At 45.7% G+C, this 22936-nt stretch overlaps 1 protein-coding gene across 3 annotated transcripts in view; it reads left to right on the top strand.

Moving 5' to 3' along the window:
- The window catches only part of Rcan1 (regulator of calcineurin 1), an 84371-nt gene extending 61747 nt beyond the window's left edge, over positions 1-22624 (top strand). For 2 of the 3 annotated variants that reach the window (XM_003462215.5, XM_063224450.1), the window contains exons 2-4: positions 16084-16257; positions 17844-18003; positions 20866-22624. In XM_003462215.5, the coding sequence (XP_003462263.1) occupies positions 16084-16257; positions 17844-18003; positions 20866-21038 (507 nt within the window). In that variant the 3' untranslated portion in view covers positions 21039-22624. Of the gene's footprint in view, positions 1-13047; positions 13364-16083; positions 16258-17843; positions 18004-20865 lie in introns of those variants that run through there. The other variant, XM_003462214.5, reaches the window with a different exon arrangement.
- The last annotated feature ends 312 nt before the right edge of the window (positions 22625-22936 follow it).

The raw sequence follows: 22936 nt of genomic DNA, 5'->3' as shown, positions 1-22936 counted from the left end.
TCGTGTGGAGTCCCAGGATCTGAAGACAATGAACCAGGACAGTGTAGCTGTGCTGGATACAGGACTTGAGCCGAGAGATAACTGGACCAGCTCACGGTCCAAGAGTTGGATTTTCCTGAGAGCACATGAAACCAAAAGGTAGATTTGTTGTGTCCCCATGCCTACTTGGGAATGTCCAAAAGAAGTGCCTGTCCTGTGTTTATAGGTCTCTTGTGACCAGTCTGGTCTTAATATCTGAAAAAGGCAAATCTGGAAGATCTTTCTCTTTTGTGCCTTTGAAACTTGTTTTAAATGCATCAGAGGGGCCTGAAGATCCCAGAGATGTCTTATGTATACTGCATAGAGTTGGCAGCCTTCACTCCCTGCCCCCACACAGCTCCCTGCTAGGCAGGCACAGTGGTGGTGCTCACACTTGCACATGCATCACAGCCACCTGGAGGGTTTGTTACAACAAAGTTTTCTGTTGTTGGGCAGTGTCCTGGGACAAATCAGTGGCTTGCAGCAGTACTGTTTCCAGCCAGTCTACTGCGTGAAGTCCAGGCACGCATGACTAGATTCTAGGCTTGGTGTTACAAGGCTGGGCCGGGTTCTAGGCCAGCCTGCATCACTGTCTGAGAAGACCGTGCTTTCAAGCACGTTCAGATCCCCATGTGCTTACTGGGACCGTTCCTGCTCCTCTAGGCACTCAAGTCTCTGGCCAGTGAGCCCCTTTATCTTCAAAGCTAGCAATGGAAAAATGTTTGACATCACATCTCCAACTTCAAAAAGAGCCTGGTCCCTTTGAAGGACTCTCCCTGCATAAGTACTGTGTGCAACACCATCTAATCATGGGAATAGAATCCATCCTAGGCGGAGCCCCAGGGTGGTACAGGACACGTACGCCACGGAGCCTCTTTGAGGCCACTTTAGGATTCTGCCTATCCTAGTATATGGGCAAGAATTTGCATTTCCAGTAAGTTCTCCAGTGACACAGATCCCACCCTGGGAGCCACAATTCTACAATCTTTGACTTAAATTGTTCCTACATTGCAGAGAAGGAAATGGAAACTGAGTGTGCTCAGGGTAGAAGAAATATTCAAAATATATAACAGTTACTACTTCCTGGGCACTGGCTATTCTGAATGGCTCTCAAGCCAATGAGAGCAGGTTCTGGCTGTGAGTACCACTGTGATCATCACCCTGGGAAGTGTCAGGTGATTGAAGATCTTCCAGCCAGTTTAGGCTGCAGGCAATGTTCATGTCCAGGTCAAGCTTGGGATCTGGAAGTCCACGTGGTAAAATTAAAAAGAAAACACCATGCCACCTCTCCGCAACCTAACTCAAGAGAAAAGAGACATGAGTTCATTGGTTATAAAATGTCTTCTTCTGAACACTGTTTGCCTATAAAGCTACCTTTCTCAAGGTTACAGTCTGTGTTAGTTTCCCATTGCTGATGTAACAGATTACCAAAACACTTTCCTTAGCTGAAAACAACACAGGCTTATTATCTTGCAGTTCTGAAGGTCAAAAGTTGAAAGTTAGTCTCCATAGGCCAAAAGCAAGGTGTCCTGCAGGCTGCCACCTATTCTGGCCCTCCCAACCCTCCCCCAGGTCCAGAGGCAGCCACATTCCATGGTTCCTGTCTCCACATCACTGTAACTCCTGCTTCTATCCTCCTGTCTATGACCCTAAGCCTCCTTTCTCCCCTTCACGGGGATCCTTGTAGTTACATTGGGCCCACCCTGTCAATCCGTCATCTCCCATTCAAAGTCCTCAGCCTAATCATACCTCTGAGGTTCCTTTGTGACCAGTAACATACACGTTCCAGGAATTAGAACACAGTCATTCCGAGGGGCCATTATTCAGCCTCCCTCGTGATCTGAGGTCCACGCTCTGTGGATCATAGCAGCAAACACTTTCCTATGAATTCCCTGGGCAAGCATGGCCACTGCCGAGGGAAGTGCTATGATTATCTCCACAGGTGAGGAATCTGAAGCACAGGAGTTGAGAACCTTGCCCAGGGTCACACAGTTAGTCCTGTGGGACTGGCCTGTCCAGACGTGTCTTGGGAGAATGAGAGAACAAAGGAGCTGTGCATGGCTTTGTTGTGTTTTTGGTTTTCTGTGGGAGTATTGTTTTGTTGTGGTGTTGTTACTGTTTTGGTGGTGCTGGTACTGGTGCTGAGCATTGAACCCAGGGCCTTTGTGTGGAGCCACTTCCCTGGCCATTTCTTTTTATTTTTTGGAGACAGTATGTTGCTAAGTCACCAAGTGGCCCCAGGCAGGACTGTGATCCATCTGCCTCAGTCTCCCAGACCTCTGGGATAAGGTGCCCACCACCCCACCCAGCTGACTTTTTATGCCTTCACCTTGGAAGGCAGGTGGTGTCTTTTCCACCACACATTATCAGTTGGGGCACTCACAGGGCCCTCTGTGGTCAGGAATGGGGGTCGCACATTCCACCTCTTGATGGGAGAATGGCAAGGATCTACCAGCACATAAGGAATTGGAGATGATGTTACAGCAATCTGGAAAATTCAGTCTGCTGGAATTGTCTGTCACAGCTCCCTGCAACATCCACCCTAGTGCTCTACACAGGGTGCCCTGCCTACCCTCTATTTTATATGCATTGTTCTCCAAACCCAAGTTTGGGAGAATTGTCTAAAAGAAGATTTTGTGTAATATATTTATTTATTTTGATGCTCTTAACAAAATATACTAAACATAGCCACGTGTGTCACATGCATTGTTCTTATTTTAAAAATAAAGGATTTCCTAAGAAATCTAGCCCGTAAGTTAATAGCTGATACTACTTAGCTGACATCATCCAAAAAAGACATCAAGCCGGGCGTGGTGGCTCACGCTTGTAATCCCAGCACTCAGGAGGCTGAGGTGGGAGGATCGTTGCAAGTTTGAGACCAACCTAGGGCTACAAAGTGAGCTCAAGGCCAACCTGAACTGCATAGCGAGACCCCATCTCAAAAAAGACAAAAAAAAAAAAAAAAGATATCAAAAGAATTTGTTCAAAATTAATAAAGCAGGTATGTCCTTTCATTAGAGCAGTTCCTTATTTGATTCTGCCTGAAATGTAAATTTTCCAAATACTTTTTTCAGGTAGGAATAAGAAAATGCAAGAATCTATCCTCTGCCTCTCCTTTTAAAGTCTAACTCTGTTCTTGAGTCTTTTATTCACAGGGCTTTTTATTTCTGGCCAGCAAGATATTGAGATATTACCTACAGGACTAGTTTTAGCAGTTACCACTCTTCACACCTAATATCCTAAATTCTCAGCACCTGCAACACACACGAGAGCTCATTTCTATGATCATGTTGTCTGAGTTGCTGCCCTGTCTCCCATGCTGCAATGTTAAACCCTTGTAGGGACAAGAATTCTCTCTTAGGCTTTTCAGAAGCCTTCATATTGGATGCTATACTGAGATCCTGGAAATGGCTTGGTATTTCCCAACTTACTTGACTCTTGAGCTTTTTGAAGGAATGGCCACATATTCCTCTTCTCTGTATCTCCAGGAAGTCGAGTACTTAGCTGCATACATCATTCAACAAACATTTATGAAAAGTTTTAAGTATTTCAGGGTCTATGGCTTGATGTCTCCTTAGTGTAGTAGAAGAAAAACAAAGTGCAGTAGATGCTAAGAACTAGAGCTTCCTTGCAATACAGGAATGTGTAATAGGGATAATTTGACCTAGCCATGGATTCATATTGGCACATAGCAGATCTTAAGTAGGTGAATGAATAAATTCATGATTTCCATCTAGAATTTGAAGTCTGTTGAGGTCATAAAATACATGTGTCACCTCCACAGGCAGTGCCCAGCCCCAGAGAAGCCCCCCTGTCTGGGAGTTTTCCCCTGTAACTGACTGACTGCCTGGAATTTTCCCCTTAGCATCGCATTTCTTTGGTGTTGAGACTTTGATCTCCAGAATTTGCTGATTAAACACAAATTCTCTTGGAAAAGCCTTGTACATTAAACTGCTGTCATCATTAACGCTGTAATGGGGAAAAGTTTATTGGCTAACATTCCAGTCTTATTAGAAGGCAAATTCCAAGCAAAGGGCTGTGGAGGGAAGAAAGGAAAAAGGCCAGGATGTGATTCCATAACAATAAGAAGTACAGGAGAGGCACGCAGATGAGAAAGGAGTAGCCCTGGGAACATGGCTGTGCCAAGAGGCCTGGGTAGTGTCATGGAGAGAAGGCATGCTGACCAAAAGTCACTTGCAATGCCCAGGTGGTGGATTTTGAGAGAATGTTGGCTCTCCTCTGTTGGTCACCCTCAGGAGTCTGCAGAACAGGCCTTGCGCTTTGCAAGTTCTCAGACATGCAGAGCATGGCCCAACCACCTGGGATACATGCAGGACAGAATCAAGGGACCCTTGGCTGGCTCACGTGCAGTTCTCAGTCTACTACAAACAGCTCCGCCACCCCAACTGATTAATCGGGGATTTGACTGCACAAGGGTGGTTGGCAGGAAGAGTTACAGAAGAAAATCAAAAGTATTTTCTGGTGAATTCCCTTTTTTAAAGGTATTTTGGCAAGAAGGAGGATTTCTTCAGCAACTAGCACTCTGAAATATTAATGGGCTGATGGGTTAAAAACACTAGGTTTAGAAATTGTGCATAAAAGACAGAGTACAAAGGCCATGGTACCAAGCCACTGTTCAAAAGAGAAGGAGGGTGGATTTTCTCCCTACTGACCTTTAACCTTACATAGTGTATATTAACCACGGTTATGTTAAGCATTGAAGCACAGCACAAACTGGGCGGGGAGAGGGAAAGAAAAGCCTTTTCATTACAAAAGTGATCAGTGTTCACTGTAGAAATTCTAGTAAATCCAAATAAGCAAAAAAGGAAACAATAGCAGCCTTTTTAACTGTACTTACATGTTCTTTTCACCAAAGAGGAGTCACAGTAGTAAACATTGTTTTGTAACCTGCTTTTTCTTATTAAAAACATGTCTCTGTCTATTTCTTTCTTTTTTCATGAGATTGTTTTCCCCTCGGTGCAAGTGGCTCTGTAGGCTCTTGGATGGATTTAGCCTATTTATCATGTGGTCACAGTTTGGATACTTCAGTTATATAGACAACCATGCAGGGATATAGTGGATGTAAATCTTTACCCATGGCTGTAAGAATTTCCTTAGAGTAAGTTTCTAGGTGTAAAGTTGTTGGGATTTTGTATACAGGATTTTTAGATGTCGTGGTTTATATTGAACATTTAGAATAGTGTTTACTATTTATTTTACCTGTATTTCTTTTAAAGTTCTTTACCTGGATAAATGAGCTGATGATTCAGAATGGAAGCACCCATATTTGTAAGACTTCAAAGCTATCAAACTTGTGAGAGATTTTAGATGACTGACATTGGATTTAAGTCTCTGGAGCCTTATAACTCTTTAAACTTGTGTCTTATTTGATGAGCTTGGTCAGTTGGTTAGTCCAGTAGACACTGACATGCCCCGGGCCCCTTCAGGAATAAAGATTTGTCCTCTAGCTGCTTGTGGCCACCTCCTGCCACCTTTGAGGATTATTACTTCAGCTGAAGGACAGCAGCCCCCCATTGCCCGTCCAAGTCCCACACTGTTCTCAGGGTACTTCATGTCCATCGCTGACTGGTAGTGTGGGGTGTGGAGTCACATCATCCCTCCCGCTCCAGTGACAGTTGTCCCATCCTCACAGTACCCCACAAGGTCAACAAGGCCTCCATGAGGACCCCTGTTCCTCAGTCCAGGCCTGCTTTTTCCCCTCCCCTCCGCATTTCTGGGCAAACCCCTGGTACAAGAACCAGTTTTGGAGTCTGGAATCAATAAAGGCTGGTAGGTAGGCTGGGTTGATTGAGCTGATCACTGTGTACCACGGCCAGTAACACCACTGACTTTTCTCAGAATCAAGGCAACCAGAGTAGCTCAGACTAGTGGAGAGAGTTTTTAAGCCCTCTGAATTCCTGTTATTTTTAACATAAGATGACTAGCTAAACCGTGTCCCAGATTTTTATAAGGCTTTATGGCTACCTTTTCAACCTGGCCTTTTAAAAATAATCTCAGTACCATCACCCTGCACATATATCCAAAACATCTTCCTGAGTCTTCTAATGCTGGTTGTAGCAAAACCTTTCTATCTCCATTCATCACAGGCTAATTCTGCAGAGATCTGTAAGTGTGTGAGCATCCCAATTCTCAGCCATTCTGACCGCCTCCCTGGAATGACCCAGTGACTTCTCACTAACAGTTGCAAAAGAAACCACCTCTAGTATCTGTACATTTCAGCAAAGTCAAGGTCATTCCTATAACCACGTCTTGCCCTTTGCTGGCATTTATAGTATAGTTTCAGGAGTAAAACATTCCATCGGGGAGGATGTGTAGTGCCTATAAATTTTAAAGTACATATTTTTATGTTTGTAAATATATATATGTATATATGTGTGTGTGTGTGTGTGTGTGTGTGTGTGTACTTTCATGTAGTTTCAAAGAACTGCTAAATGAAAGGGAAGTCTCACTTTCAGAATGGGTAATTTGGTAGAGATTATTTGAGATAGAACAGTGTGCCAGCTGCCAGTACCCCTAGTACCTCAGATAGCGCCCAGCTGTAACAGGTAACCGATCTATTTTGGTGACTTTCACAATGAAGCCAGATGCTGAAAATTCAGATGCCTTTGCAGTCCGCAGTGGAGGAGCAGATATGAAACCAAAAGTGCCACTAGAGCACTGGCAGGCCTGGTTTCCCCCCAGGGAGCTAAAGCCGCATGGGTATTGGGCATGTTGCCAAAAAATAAAAATAAATCAGGAACTGAAAAGTGCATTTTTTGAAATGTTGCGGGGGATGGGTTACAAGTTCACCAGGCATGGACCGTGCAGCCAGCCAAGGCTTGGTGGAAAGAGGTCAGCCTCTCTGTCTCAGCACTGTGGCAAAGATGAGATCCCAAGGCTTAGGCCCTTGACACGGACACCCAGATTTTCCTGGCAAGCAGCTTGGCCCGGTTGTCCCATGCTGTGCTAGGCAGTGTGAATATCCAGGTGGTGGTGTGGTTTTGTTTGTCTGCAGTTTATTGTCTCCCGAGAAGGTTTGAATCACTGTATTACTTGCACAGAGACTTCCTCCTATGACTGTCCCACTGCTAAAGAGCCAACAAAGGCAATGCGAGGGAATAAAAAGGCCACGCCAGGCCGTGTTGATGCCTTTCATCCCCCGATGTGGAAACAGGGCAGGTGGCTGGCAATGGAAACAGGGAAAAGCACACAACATACTTCTCCCAGCATTTTGAGGGGGGAAAAGCTATTTCTGAGCTGACTCCTGAGTTTTAAAACGGGATGGATATGAACCATGCTTTAGAAAGTTGTTGAGAGCTGTATGTTGGATCTGGTACTGAGGGTTTGTAGATTTCTATCCTTCCTGCCCATTCTTTTTCCTTTTTCCCATGAACTTCTGACCTTTTGATCTTCTACTTTGTGTGGCCAATTGCCTGCTAGGTATTGATTGGTGTAGTGCTGCTGTGTCCCCAGTCCTGGGAGAAGCTTCCAGAATGAGTCTCGGGCCTCCTTGTCAGGCGTAGTTGTCTCTGAACTGAGTGTGAAACACTGCTGGGAAGGAACAGGGTTTTTTGGTCAACATTAACAGCACAAAGTAGACCCTGTACTTTGGCTGTAAAGCGGCCGTGCTGTGAAGTCCGATTAGTATTAGAACACAGGTAACCAGGTGCTGATGACGGATGAGACACGGGGCGTGGTAGACCACAGCCAGCCCATTCCTGGGCTCCAGCTCTCACCCAGGGTTTTGTCACTACGGTACTGTGCTCCTGCTGAACACAGTGTCAAAGCACGAGTCCAAGTTAGTAATCAAAGCAAGGTGAGTCTAAAGAAACCAAAGAGAAGTCAGGAGGAATGATTAATTAGGGTGGCTTGGGCCCCAGTAAGCTCTAAATAAATGTTACCTCCCTTAATCCTCATCTGCTGCTCTCCAAGTGATTAAGTGTAGTTCTGATTGGCCTATGGCTATTTCTTCATTTTAAACATTGGAAGCAGGGCCTTTCCAAGAAGTTCCAGAAGGTGGTTAATCTTTATGTGCTAAGGAAAGATTGAGGTAATAAGGAAACAAGAGCTAATAGGATTCCGAGCAAACAAGGAATTCAACACACTGCTGTGACCTGTGTCTTCGGGAGTACATTTTTATACACAGTCTCTCTTCCTTAAGATTGGAGATTTTTTTGTCTCTGAGATGGGCTGCATTCCTGTATTCCGTGCTGGCCCTGAGCTCAGGATAAAACCCACCCTGGCCTGAACTCAAATCCTCCTTCCTCAGCCTCAACATGCTGGGATTATAGGTATGTGCCACCACGTTCGGCAGGGTTTTGTTTTTTGTTTTTAAGGATTACAGCTTTTCATTATGTCCACTATAAGCTTTGACCCTAATTGCCATTCTGCTAAACTGTGTGTTTAGTGTTTCAGTCTTTTCAATCTTTAGTAATCATTCTTGGGCACTGGCATTAATAATCCATTCATATAAATTCTGGGTCATCCCCAAAATACAGATTGCATCCACATCTTCTGGTGCTAATTCACAAAATGGTATCAAGGGGCATTTCAGGCTTCTCTGTGTGTTTCAGAGTGTCAGCAGAACACCAGGCCAAAGGTTATTATTAATGCCGCTTCCTCTATTTCCCCACAAAGGATCTTGTTTATTACACTCACAAGTGGACTTTTTAATTTCAGGTGCAGCATTCTTAGTTATTATCCTCTGTGGCTGGAGAACCAGCATCTCCTTCTTTCCTCTGGCCGTTCCCATCTGCGCCCCCAAAGCCCATCAGAAAGGAAGTTTGTCTCTTCTGTTCACCTTGTATGTGAAGCTGCGAGCTCTTCCCTGCGGCCTAGCAGATTTGATCGATAGCGAGGCAAAACTAAGGGCGATAAATCCCTGCGCTGGAGTCTGACCTCCCTGCGCCCATTCTCTGACTTTTTGGCCCTTGAAGTGGCCAAAAATAGAAATCCCTTTAAAGAACCAAAAAGAAGGTTGTTCTTCCTGTTCCGTTTCTTAACTTAGCAGAAGAAACCTGCGGAAAGTGGAGGATTAAATCGCTACTGCTTAGACAAATGATCTCCAGATGTTTTTGACCATGAACCTCAGTGGTAAACCATTTTTGGGAACCTTTGCCAACCCTGCATTTTATGTGTATTGCCACATGCATCCTACCTTACACTGGACATCTACACCCTAAAAGCAGGCACTTGGCAAGACACAAGATGAGTGGACATGGAGGTGACTGTGTCCCCCACATACAAAGGTGCTGGAGATGGCTGCAGAGGAGCAGACACCGTGGGGAACCCAGAGTCCCCAGTGGGCCGGTGCCATCCAGATCACGGCATCCTGCAGACCCCACGCAGCAGGACAGGAAGCACAGGTGGCCACAGCTCTTCGGCTTCCTGAGACCCGCACCCAATAGGCTCTCCCTGTTGCAATTCTCTGAGTGTCAGACTTCTTGACTTCCCCAAGGATTTGACTGTGTCTCCAAGGAGCAGTGTTGTCTTCACAAACCTCTCATTATGGCTGGGAGATTTCTGAGTAAGAATACAATGACGATGCCAGGCAGACTAAGATGAGAGTCCCAGGGGTCATCAGAGCTAGAGGAAAAATGGCCTTTATGACAGATAGTCTTTGAAGGATGGTCTTTGAAGAGTGGTCTTTGATGGATGAATAGGAGTTTTACAAGTTGAGGACATGAATTGTCTTCAGTTGTCTAATAAATGTCTTTTAGATGGGGAAATGACAAAGATGAGTAAAAGGACCCCATATATTTTCCATTTGAGGAACAAAGCTCCACATCCGAAAGAGGAAGGCTGTAAATATTAAATAACAGCAATGCTTCAAAAAAGGATTCCATTAGCTCAGAGCTTGAGTAAAATGTTAAGTGTCATTAGCCTGCAGGAGAAATGGGCTGACACCTCTTTAGCGCGTAGCCATTTTGCTTTGCGAAACCTCTTTCCTGATTGCTTTGGTCTTTGTTCCACATTGCTTCGTGCATCCGAGTCAGAACTCACTTTCTCTGGTCAGTTGGGTTGGTCACAAGTTTCACGGGGGCACATTCCTGGCACCGTTGTCAGCTCCTTGGGGTTTATAATGGACGTGCTGAGGTCATCCTAACTATGCTTCAGGAATGCTATAATGGGGGTGATGGAATTCATCATAAACCTCAACTTTTCCTCCCAAAAATAGCAAATATACTCTTAACTGCTTGGAGTCAGAGGAGAAAAGTGTCAGCTAAAAAGATTCATTTACAATTTTTATGTGTAAATGGGAGAAATATAAAACACCTAAAGTTTGGAGTTGACAATATTTCACTTTTTTTTTTGTTTCTTTTTTTTTTTTTTTTTTTTACCATTTTACCCTGTTGAGTGCAATTTTAGTGTGTTTTTTAAGTTTTAATGAGACTGCTTTGGGCATTTCTTTCTCCAAATCACCCCCATTCGATTGGTAACAGAAATCAAGAATGTGTTTGTCTCCCAAACCACAAGGAATATACAAGTAGGGAAGTTTGCTTCTTTAGCACTTGTTAGATCCATTCGTATTGGGGGGGAGCACAGTTTACAAAATAAATTCTTCAGCATGGGACCTTTGGAGACCCAAGACCACGTGTACCAGACCTGTAGAGAAGAGACGGACCTTAACCAGAGCAAGCTGACGAGGAGGGAGAGATGAGCACAAAACAGTGGCACCCCTGGGTGCAGGGGCAGGTGCCTCCGGAAGCCCACTGCCGTGCGCTGCTGCTGGGCTGTGGGTGCAGAAGGAACAAAACACCAAGGAGTTCGATTGCTCAACGTGGCACATTGAAAACATGAAACTCCCCCCTTGCTTCTTGCTGGAGCTTAGGAAATCTTCTCAGACGGCAGATCCTGTGGCTCCTCCCTCTTAGGCTCCAGCGTGGGCACACTGGGTAAGCCGCCGATGTCTCGGACACTCCACATCCATTCCAGCCTCTGTAAGAAATGACAGCCACTGTTCTGTCCAGTCCCGTCCCTCGTCTAGAAACGAAAGTGCGCCCGTTGGCTAAATGAGATCAGATGGTGCCGATCCGTTCCAGGCAGGTACGGAGTTACTTTTGCATAGGACTTATGGAATTACACATCTCCAGCAGAGAGGTAGATCTGCCTTCCTATGAGTAAAGATGGTTGAACAGTCGTTAAATACCTTGCTATTTTCTGTGGTGTAATAAAATCAAAACTGTAAATTCCCGTGAACTGTACTATTGTCTCAGACGGACAGAGAAATGTTCCGCATTTGCCTATGAGGCTACAAAACTGAAGCAGAGCTTCGTGCCATGATTCTTCAGTGGAGAAGAAGAAAGGACTATGAAGTCAGCCTGCTCTTCCTCTTGGGATCACTCTCCAGTGTGCTATGCCAGGGAGGACTCCAGGGAAAGCTACAGGAGGTGGCCGAGAGTAGGGGAGAGGAAGCCAACTTCTCTGGGGCTTCCTGAGGAATGAAGTGCCGCTCTGTGTCCTCTGGCTCCCCTTCCTTTCCCTTTAGCGCCCTCCACCACCTCCTACACCCACACTGCCGCCCGCCCACCGCCACCCCTGAAGGCCCCTGCTGCAGGCGCCCTGGGCCTGTGGTCCTCCGCACAGCCCTACCGGGGCCGCGGAACCCAGGTGTTTGACGTGTACCTGCTGCTCAGCGGTCCAGACTCTTCTGCTGGGGAGTCCCCAGTAATCTGGCAACGCAAGCACCATAACTGGTTTCTTACATAACTGCAGGGGGCAGCAGACACGGCACTGAAATGAAGCAACACTCCTGAGAAGACTGCTCTTTTTCTTTTTTTCTTTGGGGGGGGGGGCAATAAATGCACTGTTTTGTTTTTTCCTGCCGCATATATTCTTTTTAATTATTCACAGGCTTTAATGATGCTTTGAAGTTATTAATTTTTTTTCAATATGCATGAGAGGGTTATGTTTGGCTTTGGAAGCTTGATAACTGTGCCTGAGTGACTCAGAGAAAAATTCCTGGAGAATGCTTAAATAGCTTGAATGCTTCTAAATTGAGGTGAGTGGACAGACTTAAGACCAAACATAGGATGGAAGCTGGTAAAGTACTGAAAGGTTATTGTCCAGACCTTTAGAAAGAACTGGACTCAGTCTTGTATCCCAGTGTCCTCGGACCAAGAATCTTGGGGCAAGAGGTTTGCTAAACCAGCTTTTCGATTATAGCATACATTCTTTACATTTCTTCTTCCTTACCTATTAATAATAAAGATTTAGTCTGTGCATCTCTAAGCAAGAACTCTTAATGTTTCTTTTCCTGATTATTGAGACTGATTCTCTTCAAAAACATTTTTTTTAGGGTGCTGGGGTTGGAACCCAGGACCTAAAGCATGCTAAGCAAACCTACCACTGAGCTTCTTTACAACTTTCTAAAATGTTTATGAGGTTTTGCCTGAATTCAGTACCCATCACAAGATGACTCAAGTGTTGCATATCCCTAGTTCTCAAATTACAGCTACAAAATTTTCTAATGAAAATCCTACCATTGTTTTAGGATCTCTTCCCACCATCCCATCGTGGAATTCAAGAAAGAATTGGGACATAGCTCCAGTAGTTCAAGTTGAGGGGGGAAAAATATTATCTTTCAAAATGAATCCCACTTTTTTCTTTAAAAACAGCTCATTGACCAAGACACATTTCAAAATGCTTTTCATAATGCCCCCATCAGAAACACTGATTGAGGCTTTCAGGAAATGACGGGTCGAGAGCCGCTCACCAAGACTTTGGTTTCCAACTTCTCCCAAAGCCTTGAGACTTCCCCTGGAGGCTAATTACTGTTTACTGCTGCCGAGACCTTGTCCTTTTTCTTCTGTAACATTTTCCATCTCAAGAAGGGTCGTCCCATTCAGCCCGGGAGCATGTTGTCTGAGTGGCTGAATGGAATTACTACCAGTGGAAACTATGCTGCAAGAGGGGTGGATAAAGCAGCTGTGAAGCAAACCTCAGCTGTTTTTTCCGTCCTCCCTAAGCGGAGTTAATTAGCATAGGGAAAATGACTAAGGTGATGACGTCACCTCTTTCCAGTAGAAACTCACACTTTGTCCCTGTCTGCCTGCGAGCATGCAGGATTTGACTCAGGAATTTGCTGTCCAAACAGGATGCTCTGGAAGCTGCACTTTTTTTCCCAGGGGGCCGGCCCTTGGCGCTTTATAAGGGCAGACTCCAGAAGGGACCCACAGTCTTTTGGAAAGAAAGAGACCTCACTTGGGGCTTGGCGTCGCAGCAGGGTCTCTTAGAGCTTTCCCTGTAAGAAAGCAGGATGCATTTTAGAAACTTTAACTACAGCTTTAGCTCCCTGATTGCCTGTGTGGCAAACAGTGACATCTTCAGCGAAAGTGAAACCAGGGTAAGGCTTCTCCTGTAATGTGGTTTTCTGAAAGTTTTCAAAGCATTAGGCTAACTGGGAACTGTTAACTGAAATACATGCGGGTGTGCGGCTCTCTTGTGGGGTTGGAGGTTTTGAAATCCAAAGTATTTGGAGCTTTGAAAATCAAAAGCTGTTGCCGGAGGAATGAACTGTGGAGGAATTTTTAAAGATCTCAATATATGAAAACACTCAGGTTCCCGGACCAGCTGACTGACTAATAAGGCAGGTCTGGGGGTTTTGTGTTTCTCGTTCTGTGAATGTTTTAAGTAAGTTCTTCAGAGGAAGGCTTCTTCTGATGGTGGATGGAATTTCTACAGCCAGGGTTGAAAATAATTGGACTTCACCTTAGAAAAAATACTGTAGGTTTGTGTGTGTTTGTAGTAATTACAAGTGTCCACCTCTAGGGTCGTGATTTCTCTGACTAAAGAAAATGCAGCCGTTGCAAATAATAAAACTAGATAAAATTTAAGTGTGTAATAGATATGGTTCCTGGGCAGAAGATTGCAATGACGTAATTAGCATGATTAGTAACTTTCATCACTGTGCCTTTCTTCTGCTTTTGTTTGAAATGTAAGATAGTTTTGTCCGCAGCTACGCAGCTACCTAACTGATCTTTAATATTGTTATGTGTGAGCAAATAGCTCTGGAATTTCCATTATATGCTTTCTATCCAAAGCCCTAGGGTTTGAGTGAAGATTTCTTTCCTTTTTCTAATCAAATTTAACTCCATAATTGTGTATGAAGCTTGTGATTTGAGACTGTGCTTTCTGAACTAGATTGTAGATCACATTCTATGCAAGGACATGCTACAAGATCAGTGTGCCTCAGTGAGCCTTCTGTGAGTTAAATTATTATTTGTAACTAAGTAGTGATGCTATGGAACTACTATAATAACCACATACCAGTTATTAGAACAAATAAGATATTTTTATGAGGGAATGATAAGAGTAGTAATCCAGACTTAGCAGATACTGAGCTCGGGTTGTTACACACCCTGACCTGTATTCTAAAAATATTCATCAAAGTCATCTCTCCCAAATTCTGAATCATAACTTCAGAACTACACAGTTGGTCACAGTGCCTATTGATGAGGTCATGCGAAATTCCAAATTTACCAAGACACCTTACGCCAGAACCTCACCCATGCCCGAGAGGTGGGAGGACAGCTGGGCAGGATCTGTGGGCAGCTGGATGGGATCCATGCCCTCCACATGTGCCTCTGCGGAAGCCCTCATGGGAAAGTCACAGAAACTTTCCTAAGCTGAAGAAAGGCCAGGGAAGTTGCAGAGACAGGCTAGGAGTTTTTCCCACTCCCTGTGACCAGCTGCCTGGTACAGTAGCTAGGGCAGTGATGGTGAGCATTTTAGAGCTTCCAGGGATAGAAACAGTCCTGTGCAGCACGCGAGCTGCCGAGCTAGGGGGCGCTGCTCTCCTGCCCTCAGCCCAGAGGAGAGGCACGGAGCCGCCTGGGCCTCCCGCACTTCTGCTTTTCTAGCAGGGAGGACTCACGCAGTCATTTCACAGGGAATCCAGGCGGTTCACGTCCTGTCTTGCACCAGCTGCCTGCCTGCTAGAGGGCTCGCTGCTGCTTGGGATCCACGCTCTCTGCTGCCACCTGCACTCCCCACATCTGCCTCTCACGGGGGTTCCCACAACCAGTCCTGAGACTTTAGGGAAAAACAGTAGAAAACATGACATCTAAAAGCCCATGCAGTGTTAAGCCAACCTGCCTCTTAACACCCTGTGTTCACCACCAGCTCCCCGCTCTGGTTGGAATCCTAAGGTATTTCAAGGCTTTCTTGCCCCATCCACATAGCACCCCCAAGCTGGGGAATTGGGGGACCCTTCCTAGAGCACTTCTGAGAAGGCCCATAGCCTGTTTTTTGCATTTAATTGGATAGTTTCAGAATTGGAGCTTTTTGTTCTAAGAATTTAGGATGCTCCCTAGGTCTCAGGTATGTACCTGCAGGAAAGCCAGCATGCAGAAATGCTGCATTTGCAGTACATTAATTTTTAAACCAATATTCTTTTAGAGAGTTAAAAAGTAACAGACTGAGATAAAAAGCAATCATAGGAATTTTCTTAAACTACTTCCTTTTAAGAACTGCAAGACACTTAAATTCATTGTTCTTCAATTTAAACAAAAGCATTTCTTTTTTTCCATGTTAACTACAGTGCTTTGAAACCCTAAAGAAATATTTAACATAGACAACCTGGCTCCGAGCTGAGAAGCTGGATTAGAGCTGGCCAGACAGGCAAAGGTTGTTCAGGCCAGGGGTGATGAATTACCAAACTTTACCTCTTTGGAAAATGCATGTTCCACTGCAGAAAACATTTTGTCATGAGAATATTTAAGTAGTGTTCGTTGTTCTGCTGATTGAATGAATTTAGTATTATTTTCTTTTAACCTTCATTTAAAATCATGCTTGTCCAGCCCAGCAAGAGCAGTGTGTTGGGCCGGGATGTTGCTCCGTGATAGAGCCCAAGCCCGCTATAGATTCTATCCCTAGCTCAGCGTTCACTCGGTCCATTGACAGCAGCGTCTTTAGGGGCAGGCTCTTCTTCTCTAAGAAGGAAATTAGGAGTTCTCAAAATGATCAATCACTCACTTGTTCAATAAGTAATGTAACACAGTCCTATACTCAAGGGTCATGGGTAGCTAAGTGTTAACTCTTTTCACTTTCGTTGTTATATTTCAGGCCAAGTTTGAATCCCTCTTTAGGACATATGACAAGGATATCACCTTTCAGTATTTTAAGAGCTTCAAGCGTGTCCGAATAAACTTCAGCAATCCCTTATCTGCGGCAGATGCCAGACTGCAGCTGCATAAGACTGAGTTTCTAGGGAAGGAAATGAAGTTATATTTTGCCCAGGTGAGTTGGAGTCCTCGCTAGGCTTGTTCCTTCCTTTTCTCTCCTACCCTCATTTAAAGCAGCTTATCCCTTGAACATGTTGTATTAACAATTCCAAAGAATTCACCTGGAGAAAGGCAGAGATCCCACTCTGAATACTCAGTCTCCCCTGTGTTAAGACAACCTGGAGGTGAATTATAAATAGACTTGACCTTTGGGAGCCAAGTAATGCTGGAGAGGCCGGCCTTCTTTGCGCATCCAGGGGGCTTGCAGGAGGCTCTAGCACTCCAGGGTTTGTGTGGCCACTTTCTATGAATTTGCCCATGGGCTCAGCTAGCGAGCACCCCAGAGCAAGCCGACCAAGGTCCTTCCCAGCTTGCCTAGATTCTCAGGCCCTCAGCAGCGCCCTCTCTCTGGAGAATCAGGAGTCTACAAATGTGCTGCGGCTCCACTCAAGGCTGCTGGGCCTGGCTTGCTAGAGAAAACACTGGCCAACCAGACTGGTGGCCGATGGTAAGAAAGGCTTCTGTTAGTTGGGGTCCAAGACAGAGGGTCCATGGTGCAGAGGGAGGAGGCTGGAGGGAGTTTGCTTTTCCTCCTGCTCTCCACCCTCCTACCTGCCTCCTCCCCAGGGACATTTGGTGATTGGTCCCTGGGAGCCAAAGCAGCTCCCATATGACACTGCAATCTCCCATTGCCATGGCAGATTAGCAGGGGAGGAGAAATACCACTTCCCAGGGAATGCTAGTTCCTGTCAGGCTCTGAGCCTCCCTAGCAGCCAGGATGGGGCGGACCTTGTACCGAAGCTTCCTGGTGGTAGGAAGGGGCTCTTCTGACTCGATGCAGGCACATTGCCACCTGCCTGTGTGACACTGGGGAGGCCTTGGGAGCATGCTCCTTTCTGCATTGGGTGAGAGCATGGCTTCCTGATTGTGAAACTGTGCGCGTCCATTGTAAAAATGTGTGGGGAAGAGCACAAATAAAATTTAAACTAGCAAGCTTGTAGTGCAAAATCTGCCTAGGCAGCCCTGTAGTCACAGTAAGTTCTTAAGGCGAACTCAGATCATCCGTTATTGTTCCTTATTGTTATTGTTGTTAATCTCTGGGAAGGTGGCTTTTTGGTCCCTCTTGACATTTAGCTTCTGCTCAGAGCCCTTGAAAGAGGGAGGGAAGCATCAGGGTGCTGCTGGGTAGGAGCCTGGCTCCTGTTCCTGCCGCAGCCTGCTGGCAGTTTCATTTCAGACCGAAATGTCACGTAGCCTTCTGCCTTTGTGACATGAGAAGCCAGTTGAAACTAACTCTGAGATCCCTTCTGGCCTTCACGACAGTGGCTGTATTTTTTCCACATACACTCAAATCTCTGTTCAGTTGCTGACTGAATAATTAGTGAGTTTCCATGCCCACAAGTCCTTCCTATATTTGCAACATAACCTGAGTTCAGTCACCTCCTGGGAGGCGACTTAGCTCTTATCCCAAAGTCACATCTGCCCTGCCTGGCTACTCTCTATTGCTGCAGCCCTGCCCGCCAGAATATCCCAAAGCACCGTGGCATTGCTGTAGTTCTGCCCTCCCCACGCAGTGACCAGTGTTTTTCTCTCCGTCCTCAGACCTTACACATAGGAAGCTCACACCTGGCTCCACCCAACCCAGACAAGCAGTTTCTGATCTCTCCTCCTGCCTCCCCGCCGGTTGGTTGGAAACAAGTGGAAGATGCTACTCCAGTCATAAATTATGATCTTTTATATGCTATCTCCAAGCTGGGGCCAGGTAAGAAGCACTCTCGGGTGGGCAGAGACAGGGGCACCTAAGTAGAATGTGGTAAAGGCCAGACACATGGTGCTGACCTGTCCAGAACAAGGCTTCCCCATTGCTGTTTCTGGCTCCCATGGTCCTATGCAAGTGTCTTATGATGTGTCTCCACCTGCATTCTTCCATATCACTGCCACCTGTACATGAATGTGCACTCCACAGGAAAGTGTGTGAGAGAGACCACAGCTGCCACGGCCCCGTGCTTGTGGCGCCTCCCACAGATGTCTCATGGATCTGTCCCCGCACATATAGGTACAGCCTGCATGGCTCAGGCCCAGGCCACTCCAGATAGAGATGAGCAGTGTGTCTTTGGAAAAGAAAAACAGATCCTCCTTTTAGAAGTTTCATTCTCACCGGGATTTAATTTTGCCCACTGGTCTGATTATCAGCCAATCTTTTTCATGGAAAAGGGGACAGAATCACAAATCATAGTGAAGAAAGAGCTTCAAGCTCTTGGTCCACGAAAAGATTCTCTCCCAGTGGTGTTTTGGCTGGCACGATATCTGGCCTGTAGTAAGTGCTCAGTACATGGTTTTTGAAAACAATAAAATATCAGTGATTTGCTGGCTTATAATGCTATGGTTTGGTAGAAGGAGCAGTGGGAGGGAGAAAGATATTGGGGTGAAGAGATGTGAGCTCCCCTCTTGCCCCACCAAGGAGCCAACTAAATAAATGCTGAGACCATCAGTTCCTCCTTTCTCCTTGACCAGCAATCTGATGTTCTCTTGGGTTGCGGGTTTAATTTTCATGGACCATCAGCAGTTTCATGCTGAAAAGATTACATATCTGAAAACAGTGCCCAATTGGAAATAACCCTTCTGGGATAAGGCGAGAATCACATTACTTAACTGCCTTCAAGGTCAGAAGTGGTCAGTGGGAGGAAGTGCGTAGTCTGTCTCACAACCCCTGGCAAAGCAGAGGCAAAGCCGAGCATTCGAGTCTCTGGTGTGTTAGAGGCAAGAATCAAGGGACTTCCTCTGCCCTATGGAGAGGAGCCAGCTGTGTTAAGAGACAACAAGGGTTGCGATTTTAAAATCGTCACACTCTAGAATCGGCCACTCTTTTACAGAAAGTTATAGAGAAGCGCTTCTAGAAAATAGATGCCATAAAATCAGGTTATTTTGTATTTACGTAGCATTGAGCTTGAATCATACATTATACTTCAGTGTACTTTGCAGGACTCCAGAGATTTTGCAAATAGAGTCCTAAGCCCCAAACTTTCTGGATTTAGGCTGACTGGTAGACACATAAGGTTGTGTAAAGAAACCAGTGTTGAGCTGAACATGTGCCACACACCTGTAAGCTCAGCACTTTGGCAGGCTAAAGCAAGAGAATCTTAGCTTTGAACCCAGCCTGGGAAAGTTAGCAGTATAGTGAGACTCTGCTTCAAAATAAAAAAGGACTGGGGGTGTAACCTAGTGCAAAATCCCTGAGTTCAAACGCTGCTACTGAAAACAGCAAGAGAGAGCCTAACACTTTCAGCGTTTTCAGTGGCCCGTCTGACCTCTCAGTCCCTAGTACAGAGTCCAGGCTTCTTTACCTTTTAAGATGCAGCTAGAACAACACCCCAGTCTCACTGGTGGAATAGAGGCAGGTGGCGGCCCTCTCTGTGTGTGAGTCACACTGCAGTCAGAGGCTGCCCGTGTGTGGAACCAGCTACCTGGAGAAATACACAGAAGCTGGTGATTTACCTCCTCGCCCACATGGAACTGAAGGAAGTGCTATCCACAAAGCCGTGAAGGAGAGTTTAGCCCTAGCCACGCTGGGGTGGAACCGGCTGAGTCCAACGCTCCCGTACCATTCAAATTCCTAGCATTTCTGTAATCCTCACGTCCTGCAGTGATCAGCCTCCATCTATTTACTTTTTTCTTTTGCGGTGCCTAGGAATCAAACCCAGGACTTCACATGCTTGCTTTGCACTGAGCTGTACCCCAGACCCTTTGTTTTTTACACCTAACCCTAAGTAACCCTTGTTAGGCCTGTGACTCGGGAGCCAGGAGCCAAGTGCTCTGAATGGATCTGCTCATGTGCTGTTAGCGCCACAAGGCAGCTACCTTTGCTGCCCCTGTGGTACAGAGGAAGAGCTGCATGAGAGTGTAGGGAGGTGGAACATCCTGCCCTAGAGCCTGAGTCCTAAGTAAGAGAGAGAGCAGGCCCACCTCCTGACCCATCCCAGGAAAGGGCGAGGTCCTTCAGGGGTTCCCCAGCGTCATTGTCCCTGGCCCCACATCTCAGTTACAGAAGGTTCCCCTAGCTCTTGCTGGACCGACTGGAGTGGTCTGAACTTGGCTGAGCCCAGTTAGACTTAGGCTGGCACAGAAAAGTGCAGTGCTCTTGTCTTGTTGGGAGTTATAAGAAACCGGATGTGTGAAAGGCCAGAGGAATGCTTGGTGGCACTCAGCCACACCTGTGCCCACACACAGGTCCTCCTCACATGTCCAGGTCCCTGCGTACCCTGAGGGTCACAGGATATCAAATGTGTTTATTCACCCTTCTTTTCCTGGACTGATGCTCCTCCCAGCACACTAGGGGAAACAGACAGGGTAGCGGATATGGGCTACCTGCTGCACAGGAGAAGTGCTCACACACCTGAACTCACTGGCTGAAGCAGTACCATACTCAACGGAAATAGTTTTTTACTGAACCACCAAACAAAACAAAACAAAACAAAACATAACTGCATGTCTGGCTGTGTCTCTCCACCCCATTGAATGAATGTAGGCAGGAGATGACCACATGGCCAAGCAGACCCCACTAATACCTTGCCTCTGGCCCTCCAGTGACTCGTCCAAATGACCCTGCAATTGTTTCCTCCCCCAGGAGAGAAGTATGAGTTGCATGCGGCGACCGACACCACGCCCAGTGTGGTGGTCCACGTGTGTGAGAGCGACCAGGAGAACGAGGAAGAAGAGGAGATGGAAAGAATGAAGAGACCCAAACCAAAAATTATTCAGACGAGAAGGCCGGAGTACACACCTATCCACCTAAGCTGAGCTGGCACGCGTGCGAAGATACAGCTGAAATCATACTCACGGGGAGGAATCTTTTACTGTGGAAGTGGCCAGTCACAACTTTGGAGGTGGCAGGCATGACCGCCGGGGCAGAAATTTAAGTTCACGTTGCTCAGAAGAGAATCGAGGCTCTGTGTCCTTGTTCTAATGCTGCACCTCAGTCCACGTCTGCAGCACCCAGGAATGTCTTGGGCCAATCACTGAGTTCGCGGTGATCGCGCAAGGACATTTGGGGACGTCTTGAGAAAACTGATCACAATAGCGTTTTGTACTTGTTCTTTTCTGGTAGGTTCTGTTTTTGCCAAGGACAGGTTGATCCAGGGACCCAGGGCAAGCTTTCTGTTTCTAACCAACATCTAGGGGTTACCAGCCCTGACTGGTGGGAAGAGGCACCACGAGAAGCCACCAAGTGTCTAGGGCAGAAAGGTGGTGATGACAGCCACAGGGCCACGTGGATATTGTAGTGTTTCGTTCCTTCCCGCGTGTCCTAGCATCTGTGCATGTGTATTACTGATTCTCAAGACTAACCTCTGTTCATGTACGAAGTTACACTGTCGCCATTTCTCATCTTTTGGGAAGCCAGGAAGGCATTGGAAAACAGTGTCACCTTTGCAGATGGCCGGCTCCTGGCAAGTAGCGCTTTTGAGAGAAATTCCATCCAGAACACCGGCACTTGGCCTCCTACCCACTCCAACATGTGCTCTGTGCTTCTGCTGGCGAAGGTGATCTGAAATTCCTATGTAGAGCTTAGCTTATATGGTTCAGAGAATAGCAGTTTCACTGCCAACTTGTCGTGGGTGAGAGATTTTAGTTTAGGTGTTTGGGGTCAGGTATCAGTTTTCATTGTCTTTTTATGTAGTGGTTTCTATATATGAGATGTAGCCAAAAGCCTCTTTTTGGGAACTGTTGGTTGAAATAGTTGGTTTTTCACCCCATGGCAACATCAAGATAAATGTGTAAATAAGGCTGATAGCATATATTCATACCTGTTATACACCTGGGTGAAAAAATACAGCAGTGGAAAAGTAGTGTAAAATGTATTAATCTACCTGTGAATTGTATGTTGTAGAAAATGCCATTCACATGTTGAACAGGATTGAATTCAAAGCATGTAACATGAGTAGTAGCTGTGTGCTGATGAGAGGGATGCAGTGCCTTTCCCCATTAATTCCTGATGGAATTGTTACACTAGGTGAACATTTGTAATTTTTTCTAGTTGTAATGTGTATGTCTGATAAATAGGTATTATATTTTGGCCTTACGATACCATAACAAAGTTTGTCATTTTGAAATACCTAATGCCAAGTCCTAGTGCATGCTTTGGAAATTTGGAAGATGGTTTTCTTTGGGAAGGAGATAATTTGCATTGAATTCTTTGATTGTTCATAAAGAGAAATCCATCGAATGTTCTCAAAACCTGTTTACAGTACTTGGGAGAAGGGAGAGACCATTGCATAGCTACTCAAGTGTTTCTAGTTAAGTGCTTTTAAACTGGAGAGGTTAACCTCAAACTATTTTTTTTAACTGCATTCTATAATAAATCGGCACAATATGCTCTTTACGGAAAAGTTACTTGTCATCTTATTTCAAGGACTCATCTGGGAACCATTGGAATCCTGCAGCCCCAGGAGGACATATTCCTTGTGCAGTTTAAACTTCCGCACACCTAGTTCTGCACTCTGGTTTACAAAGCATTTACCATACCACACTAGTGAAGTATCACTCAGAAAAGGGAAAAGTGTTACGATGAAACCCAAATCAAAATTCTTGGGGCAAATAGATAACACTATGATGAAAACCCTGTTCACCAGTATCTCCATCAAGCTTGTGTGAATGTATATATATAATTTTTTTGGCAGAATTGGGGTATCTGAGGCCTC

This window comes from Cavia porcellus, unplaced genomic scaffold, assembly GCF_034190915.1.
Source record: "Cavia porcellus strain 051 isolate PalLab524CR breed Dunkin Hartley unplaced genomic scaffold, mCavPor4.1 scaffold_15, whole genome shotgun sequence".
NCBI lineage: Eukaryota > Metazoa > Chordata > Mammalia > Rodentia > Caviidae > Cavia > Cavia porcellus.
This window is presented reverse-complemented; position numbering and strand designations above follow the sequence as displayed.